At 36.1% G+C, this 9,770-nt stretch overlaps 1 protein-coding gene across 6 annotated transcripts in view; it reads right to left on the reverse strand.

Annotated features, from left to right (window-relative positions):
• The window catches only part of cax1 (cation/H+ exchanger protein 1), a 93,801-nt gene extending 86,005 nt beyond the window's left edge, over nt 1–7,796 (reverse strand). For all 6 annotated transcript variants that reach the window (XR_003717513.2, XR_003717514.2, XM_028811466.2 and 3 more), the window contains exon 1: nt 7,638–7,796. Coding sequence is in view for 4 of the 6 variants with exons in the window: in XM_028811466.2 (XP_028667299.1) it covers nt 7,638–7,692 (55 nt within the window). In the remaining 2 variants the exon portion in view is untranslated. The remainder of the gene's footprint in view (nt 1–7,637) is intronic.
• Between the last annotated feature and the right edge of the window lie 1,974 nt (nt 7,797–9,770).

Below are 9,770 nucleotides of genomic sequence, written 5' to 3' on the forward strand. Positions count from 1 at the left end.
CCCCAATATTTTTTTTGTTTTGAATGTGGTTCCAATGTTTTCTGTCTCCCCAATTACCTTCAATTAAAATTCCAGCCTTATTAACATATAATTTAGACCAAAAGGTACCACAAAATTCTTCCACAAGCTTTAAAGTCTGTCTCATTGCAATTGTATTTTTAAATATTACAGTCACATCGTCTATATAAACAATGACCTCAACTTCTTTCCCTTTCTTTTCTAATTTACTCCAGGAGTGGTTCTAAACATATGACAAAAAGACTGGCCAGAACTGGACAAACTTGTCTCAGACCTCTTTCCATTGTCATGTCTTTGGAGAGTTGCCCATTGATAAATTGGATTAAATTCTACTCTATATAAAATCCTAAGCCTAAAAAGTACAACGATTTTGTACAATGATTTTATGTGACGTATTTATGTCACATTTTTTTGTCATGCTTTAAATCAGGCTTATTTTAACACCTACATATATATGTTTGGTGTCATTTTTTTCAGAATTTATCAAACTTTAATGTGATTTTGTTAGATTTTAAGATTCTTAAAATTATAAACTAAAATATCAAGAACTCGAATCCCACGAGATAAGATTTTGTGCCAACAGATTTAACCATGCACAGAGCTGGAAATAAAAGACAAAGAGTAGATGACAAAGAAAGCTACTGTACAGGCTTTTAAATGTTCGAAGCGGCGCGGAGGATGTACGTCAAGCAGTAGCGGCGGCGGAAAGGCAGCAGCTGATCGAGCACAGAGGAGGTAAAAAAAAAAAAAAACAACTGTATTTGTTTCCCATTGTATCACCATTTAAGAGGGGGTTTCAGAGGACCGACCGCATCTCCTTGGGGTGCGTTCAACCCCCCTCATCACAACTCAAGCGGCAGAGATGCATAGTGGCTGGCGAGTAGAGCAGGCAAGGGGGGTTGGCAAGCAAAGCGAGCAGGGGGTATGACCCCTAGTTTGCTAAAAGGATAAAACAAGTAAAGGTAAAAATCATTTTTAATGGGAAATTCATCTTACCTAGCATTTCCAAAATATACTCATGATCTAAAACACTGTAGGCCTTTTCAAAATGTAAGTTTAAGAGTGTGATTTGGATTCACCTATCCTCTGTACATTCCAGCAACTCCCACAGCAGTTTCATATTGTCCCCTGTCTTACAACCTGGCACTGCATAGGCTTGTTCCTCCCCTATGATACTCTCCAGCTTTCCTCCAATTCAATTTGCCAAAACACTGCTACATATTTTATAATCTATGCCCAGCAAAGTGATTGGTCTCCAGTTTCTGACCTACTGTGCGTTATCTAATTTGTTAGGAATTACGGTTATAACACTATTCTTTCGGGCGGCACTGTGGCAGCGCTGCTGCCTCGCAGTAAGGAGACCTGGGTTCGCTTCCCGGGTCCTCCCTGCGTGGAGTTTGCATGTACTCCCCGTGTTTGCATGGGTTTCCTCCGGCTGCTCTGGTTTCCTCCCACAGTCCAATTCATGCAGGTTAGGTGCATTGGTGATCCTAAATTGTCCCTAGTGTGTGCTTGTGTGTGTGTGTGTGTGTGTGTGTGCACCCTGAGGTGGGCTGGCGCCCTGCCCAGGGTTTGTTCCTGCCATGCGCTCTGGGCTGGCTGAGACTGGCTCCAGCAGACCCCCCGTGACACTGTTAGGATATAGCGGGTTGGACAATGTCTGACTGACACTATTCTTTCAGATTTCTGAAATTTTGCAATTTCTGCTAAGTTCTTTATAAACTTCCAGCAAATTTCCAAAAAACTCAAAAGGCAGACTACCAATTCCTTAGAGACTCATTTTTTACAGTTCCTGGTTGCCATATTGTCACAAGCATATGCAAATAATGTAGTCTCATCATCCAATCAATGAACAATGTTACAGTATATTTTGAATTAAATCACCCTTTAGTAATGAAGACAAAGCCTACAGCTCCATGTCATGTTGATCATTGAATTTTATTTTACCACACCCGTGCCTCCAATGTTACATCAGTATCTTGATGGTATTAATATTGAACTAAGAGATAATACATGATACTCCATATTTGTAGGGGAGTGGTTCCAGGACCCCCATGGATACTTTAAACCATGGATGCTCCCTTACTGTATATAAAATGACATAGTATTTGTAAACGACCTATGCACATCCTCTTATACACTTTAGATCATATTAGATCTTATTTTTTTCTTTTGCATCAAACTTCCTGCAGTGTAAACAAACAGCAGTGAGTGGAAGCTTGTTTTATCAGTGAACAAAAGGAGATTTGTATATAACCCTTTACATTAAAGAAAGTGGAGTAATAAACTAAAAAACAGTAATCACAGAAGTCATCCTGTGCAACTAGACAAACAGGAAGAAAAGCTACTTTAATGAATTTAGACCTTTTTATTTTGTCCTTTAAATTAAAACAGACACTGCTTGAGTTTGGACAGTGAGCTTGTTTAAAATGCAGCAGCTTACATTTTTAATTGGAAAAAGAAAAGATAAAGATAAAATTTGGAATTGTTGCTTAGTAAACAATAGGCTTTTTTTGTACAGTGTATTTGTTGCTGTGCGTCATACAGCATAAGATTTGATAAGAAACAAGTACTACATAATTAAAATAGTTACCTATATTTTATAATTACACCTCAAGAATTACAAAAAACACCTGCATAAATATGGTAAATGTATATTTTAACAGCAAAAAGCTGTACTGCAATTAATGATTTAAAATGATTAAAACGTGCATCCATATTTACATTTAAGCAGTGTTTAATTGCCAATATCAATTCATTGATTGTGTGAGAAAATATACTATTAACATTTTTTGTTAAAGAAATGGTGAAAACTACTTTAAGTCTTGTTTCAGATTGGTACATTATAGAAAAAAACTAAACAATATGACAGCTTGTAATTATAAGAAACATTTCATTTTTTTTTATGCCATGTGCATTATGGATAAATATTTCTGTATATATTTTATTAGTTAAAGTATGTACTTTAAGGAAATTTTATTTACTTTAGTATTATATGGCCACTGAACAATAAGCCTACAGAATTTCATTTTTTGCGCCACCACCATCTACTCTAAGTACCATGATGTTCCAAAAATGATGGATGGATTAAAAGCCAGAAGTCTGTATAACCATCAGCATCAAGTGACTCCGTGAGAACCCTAACTACAAAGAGTACTATTTCATTTATGTTAGGTAGAATGCCCAGAGGGAACTGGGCAGTCTCATGGCCTGGAACCCCTATAGATTTTTTTTTTTTTTTCTCCAACTTTCTGGAGTTTTTTTTTTGTTTTGTTTTTTTCTGTCCACCCTGGCCATCGGACCTTACTCCTTTTCTATGTTAATTAATGTTGCCTTATTTTAATTTCTTATTTTGTCTTTTATTTTTCTTTTCTTCATTATGTAAAGCACTTTGGGCTACTTTTTGTATGAAAATGTGCTATATAAATAAATGTTGTTGTTGTTGTCTATACTTTAATTATAAAAATACACTTTAATATAGAACATAAGACTTCTACTCATCTGGTTATGCAGGAGATTAGTGTAAAAAGGTTTTTAAACGGCAATCAATCAATTACCAATAAATAAATAATCAGAATTGGACAATCAAGTAACATGAAATTGGTATTGGCCTTAAAATACATGATTGGTGCATTCCTAGGAGAAACAGTTTCCTTGACAGATGAAATTAACAATGCAATGTTTCTTGCAACTTTGTTCATAGAATTATATAAAGGTGGTGCAGACAGAAATATTCCTCCCGTTACATGTATTACTGACAACTACTCTCTTGTGAATGCCATCATCTCTACCAAATACATCACAGAAAAAAAAAACTGAGATTGGACATCAGTTCTATAAAAAACTCTTACACTCTGGCTGGATAGATAAGATACTTTGGTCAGCTACAAAGGAGCAGCTGTCTGACTGCTTGACGAAAAAGAGTGCATCTGCCTTAGTGTTTCTAAAAGCTTTAAGTGATGGGAGTTAGCATTTAAATTAAAAGCTGTACATATTTATATTCCCTAACAACAAAAAAAAGGGGGAGATTTTAAGTTTATTATCATGGCAAACATACTCAGACTAGATTATTTTTGTTGTTCCCTTTAAGACAATGTCTTTTCCTAGCTCACATATGCAGTGTGTTGGTTGTAAAAACATTGCAGTTCTTTTACAGTTTTTGTGTTTGCAGCCTTGTAAGTAAAATTCATATTTCACATTTAAATGGTGTGCTCATTGATGGCTAACACTGCACTTATGCGTGACTGCAAGTAGATGAATAACTCCAGAAGGCACAATGATACATGATAAAAATTGAGTAAAAAATACAAACAAAAATAGCTTACTATGGTGATGAAACAGCACCGCATCAACAAATGGCAATAAGAAAGACAGCACAGTTTATGTCTGGATATGCTCTTGTGTTTGTTCAAGAAAATTTCAACATGCAAGTGCAGGAATCATACTTGCTATTTATAAAAATAAAAAAAGACACACACCCAACACACACACAGGCTCCCATTGTTGACAATTTTATCTCATGATAAAATTAGTTCAAAAACAAATGTGGGTGCTTTGTGAGCAAAATATTACCGATCAAATGAGGCACAGTCATTTAACTTGTGTTGTCACACATTTGCAAGAACATGAAGACAGCAAGATTAATTGATTTTAAGTAGTGTCCTACACAGCCCTGATAAATGAATGGTGGCTTCATATTTACTCTCCGATTGTAATGACCAATTCAGACGTCCATCTGTCCAAGCATCTGTCCAATTTCTAACCGGGTCACACTGAAGCGAGAGTCGCACACATCCACAGTTACGCATATAGGACAGTGGGATGTGGGAGAACTGCTAACACAAACACTTGCAAGTAACAAGTAAACATCAACGCAAGATTCAGTCAAACTGGCTATTTGGCTTCTCTACACCAGTGATGACATGAGTTGCTCCATTTGTTAATGCCATACTTATTTAGTGTTTCAATGCCTCAAAAGGCAAGACACATCCCCCTATTAATAAGACATTCACCGTTTTAACAGACACATGTAATCGCCAAAATATGCAGTTAGCAGGACAATTAAAACAACACGTTTCATTTCTAAATATGAATCTGCAAAAACCGAATAAGAGTTGCCTGTTTGGTTTTTGAAGGCAAGCAAATGTTTATTAAGAATCCTTAAAAATTTCAAAACAAAGGCCATTTAACAGAGGTTCTGAAATAAAGGAAAACTGTAAAAAAGGGCAAGTTTGATTTCACACAGGAAGCTTTAAAGTTGTGACAAATGTTAAAAAAGGAGGGGCAGATTTGGAAAATTAAAGCTTCTGATAAATGACATTTGGCTGGATTTGATTCACCCATTAAATATTACTTTTTAATAATGCTTTTAAGCAGCTAATGATGCAAATATAAATCTTGCTAAAGCAAATATTACAAGCCTAACCTCTTGGATAACTGACAAACCAGACTTTAAAAGTATTATGTTACAAATTTAAAGATTTGATTTAAACGGAAATACAGAGAATTATCTTGGAATTCACTAATTCAATAATAATGTTTTAATTTTTATATTTAGTATTGATTTTAAGCAGTATTTTTCAGTTACTGGGCAAAAAATGTTAGAATAATTTTGGAATGTGCACATGGTAAGATAAATCAAATAGTTCAAGATATATCACTCTTTATACCATATGCTGAAATCCCCTCAAAATTATAAAATGCCATTTGTTGTTGCACTATGAGGGTCCCCATCTCTGCCACAAATTAAAATTAAAGCCTTGCATTGTATTTTGATATTTATGAATGCCAATACTTGTTTATTTTGTTTATTCTTGTACTGTAAAATTTTACTTCTATTGGTATTGAATATAAAAATTCTACCATGTGACATCCCTATTGATAATTACATGAAAGACTTGCAACATATTCACATATATTCAAATACAACAAAATAAATAATAAAACAGAATTTCAATTTTGTTTAGAGACCAGCCCATCTCCATAATATATAAGAAACCCTCTATGTTATTGCTCTGCTTGTAGAAGCAAAAAGAAAAGGACAAAACATTTCCTTTCACTTAGTAAAATAATCATCATGAGACATCCAGAGAAAATCCAATGTGAAAACCTGCGGAACACAAACTTTACACAGACAATGCCTAGATGGAACCAAAACTTTAGGGCTCTGGCATTGTTAGCATTAACCATGCTACCATTGTATTGGCCAATTAGGGCACCACATACAGTACATACAGTATATGTAAATGTATTATCCCTGGAAAATTGACTGAACTTGTTTTGTTTTGGTTGAGAGGGATAAAACTGCTGAGTGTGTGAGAACACCTACTCAACGAAATGCTGAACTGATGCCTCAAAAAAGTTCTTCACATGTGTAACGTCATCAGTGTACTCAGATTGTCACATTCATGTTTGGTGAGGTAAATGCAGGAACACAGAGCAGAAGGAATTGCAAAAGGAGTAATTCAGTGAAGGCTGTGCACTTAGGTAGTTTGGAGCACTACTCATTTCTGCTCTGAGCCACAATGATACCCTTAAGTTTGCAATCTACTGGGTCACATCTCAAGAGTAATCCTCTATTCTGCATCACACTGTCCATTTTCCTATGGACATCCACTTTTCAAAACATCTAATAAACTGTTAATTCGTGCTTAATTATTTCCAAACACAACTGAGGCCACTGTTTAATAGTTATTTTTCTTTTCAGTACACTTGCTGTGCTGGAAGTGAATCAGGTGCAATAATACATACACAGTAGATAGATAGATAGATAGATAGATACTTTATTAATCCCAATGGGTAGCAGTCTACCGCCCAGTTGCCACCGCACCGCAGTCTACGCGGCAACATGTGGAAGAAAAGGAGAAACCAAAGCTCATTTGTCAGTCCTCAGTACGATTTCGCACGAGTGCCTGTAATTTAGATAACTGCAGTAGTTGTGTTGGTGAGCGACAGATTTAAAACGACTTAATTATGTCAAAGTAACATGTAGATTTATGTACACAATTATCCAGGCAGGTATTATTAACTGAAGAGCATATATGAGCTAAGTTGTGAAAAGACAAAAATAACGTATATCTACAATCGAGGACCCCCACTGGCAACAAATGACACGACTAGAGGCTACTTGAACACAGCAAACCAACAACAAATGTTCTAGGTAAATGTACGAAGAGGTTTTATTGGTACTAAATGGATCAAATGTTGAATTTCGGGTCCTGGAAAAATTAAAGTATGTTTAAGAAAATCTTTAAACCCAAAGTCCTGATTTATACTTCTATTTGATATTTCCAAGTTAATCCGATTCTTCGTAAAAAATCAAATACACTACAAAGCAAATTTTATACCACAGCTTCAAGCAAACTTCTTAAAATTAGATTTATTTTAAACTATAGGAGTTAGGATTTTCTCAAAATAAGTTTAAAAATTAGAACCATCGCTAACATACACATTTTGCAATATAATCCAAAAACTATTCGGTTTTACTTCTGAACATCGCATATCTTGAGAAAAAAAAATCAATTCGACACCTGCGCAGCGCGTGACACAGCGCGACCGCTCTGTGCACCACAGACATAATAATAACAACACAGACATTCTTACGCCGTAACAGAGGTTACCTAAAGCATCCTGTGTGAATCTTCTTCGGCGTGCATTATCTACCTCCGTTGACATCTCTGAGCGTTCGAATCAAACGCGCTCACTCCTCAACTTCAGTCCTTAACCGCGTAGCTTGGATGCTGCAATATAGAGCTAGTAGAACGGCATGCTGGAAAATGTAGTTGTTTAGCGCAACCAATGGTTTGGTCAGGGAGCGAGGATAAAGATTTCATTAACTACAAGTTCCGGAATCCCCTACGTAGCGCTTCTTCTTCTTCTTCCTGATTTGTTTTTGGGGTTTAAAAGCCCATACTGCGCTCTTCTGTTTGACGTGCTGAAATGGTATGCTGGCAGGGCATGACTTGTTCTCAACTTATGGGTAAGCTCGTATGATCGCACGTTTCCTTCCATAATCTAACTACACAATTTTAAATTAGCCCCTGATATCTCAAACTTTTTTTTATTGCAATTCTTTTTCATGCATATTTATTAAATTTTAAAAGCGAAGTAAGGTCTCGTTATGTAAGCCCAGTTATAATAATCAATTGGTTGAAATCTTTCTAAAATGGTTTCATCTTGACAAAGTGTGGTGCAGATGTTAATGTTTTGGACCTAGGACTTCAAACCCTGAGGCTGCGGGTTCAAATGCTGCTAGTGACACTGTGTGCAGACCATGTGCAAGTCACTTCACCTAATTGTTCTCCAGTTGTTAAAACAAAACAAATATAACCAATTGTATCAATAATGTTTTAACTCGCCTTAGATAAAGACGCCAGTCAAGTAATAATAATGAAACCTTTCAACATGACTTTCTCAATACATCTTAAAGGAATATTCCACCCAAAAATCATATTATTTTATATGTTACATACCCCCAGGTTCTTTTTGGTGGCTGAGAAAAAGAAAAGAAAATCTCATGTTTTCTGGGAGAAAGTACATATGAGAGATTCTTACTGAATATGTGGCCAACGCTGGAGAATGTCAAACGCTGTGAAAAACGTCCACATTAAAAAGGAAAAAAAAAAATCTGTTACTCGTGTCTCATGACTCAGATGTCTTTTATATAGTCGCTAGCTCAAAATGAATGCATACAGTATTTCCTAAAATACTGTTAAATAGTTACTTAATGCCAGTAAAATGCATAATGCAATTCAGGTTGACCGAGAACTGGAACCTATTTCAGCAACATTGGATATAAGACAGGAACCAACTGTGATGGAATAGTTGTTCTTCATAGCACACACACACACACTCAACATAGAGCCGATTTAGAACTGCTGGTTATCATAATTGGCAAGCCTTACGATGAAACACAGGGAAACCAGTTTGCCTAGAGAAAAACAATTGGAGACATGGTGACAACATGAAACTCTGTACAGACAACAATCGAGTGTGGGATCTGAATCCAGAATGCAGATTAATGTCTTGATAACAAAATATTTTGATAATGTTCTGGAGGAATGTATAATTTATGGAGAACAACCTATATTAAGGGGAGGATAGATGAATTAAGTATGCTGGAGTTTAAAATATTTAGGTTGAGAAATTGATTAGGGTAAAAACAAGTTAGTTTATTAGAAACTGAGTACCATTCTGAGGATTATAACTTTGTTAGGGTGTACTCACAGTAGGCATGTTTGTTCCGTACTGAGCCCAAGCACGATTGTCCCCCCTCACTGTCCCTTGCCGGCCTGCACTCACACTGTACTTAATGTTCTGGGCCCGGGCCACTTTCATCATGTCCATGCAACTTTGTGTAATGCCAAAACAAGATCCGAATACAGAGTGACAGCATGCATGTCACAATGATTTTACTTATTTTGTGTTTTTGGAGTAGTGTAGGGCAGGATAACGCTCTACCCTTTTATAGATTTATTAAGCGAGCAACGCAGCATTTTGCTGTTAATCATGCTGCATGTACGAGAAGATTTTTACAGAGACAAATAATCTTAACGGGGGAATTTGCAGCTCTTCTTGCCAACTACATTTATGTCCATCTGTTAGGTGAGAATAAAAAACTTTTTCAACTCAAATGGTTATCGAATCAAACTATCTGATGCCTGGGCATACTTCTTCCAAATGGGCCAGGGCACAGTATGGTTGTCCCAGCACAGAGCAATCACACTAGTCAAAGGAACTAGACTTTAGTGGGT

The sequence above is a fragment of the Erpetoichthys calabaricus genome, chromosome 1 (assembly GCF_900747795.2).
Source record: "Erpetoichthys calabaricus chromosome 1, fErpCal1.3, whole genome shotgun sequence".
NCBI classification, from domain to species: Eukaryota; Metazoa; Chordata; class Cladistia; order Polypteriformes; family Polypteridae; genus Erpetoichthys; species Erpetoichthys calabaricus.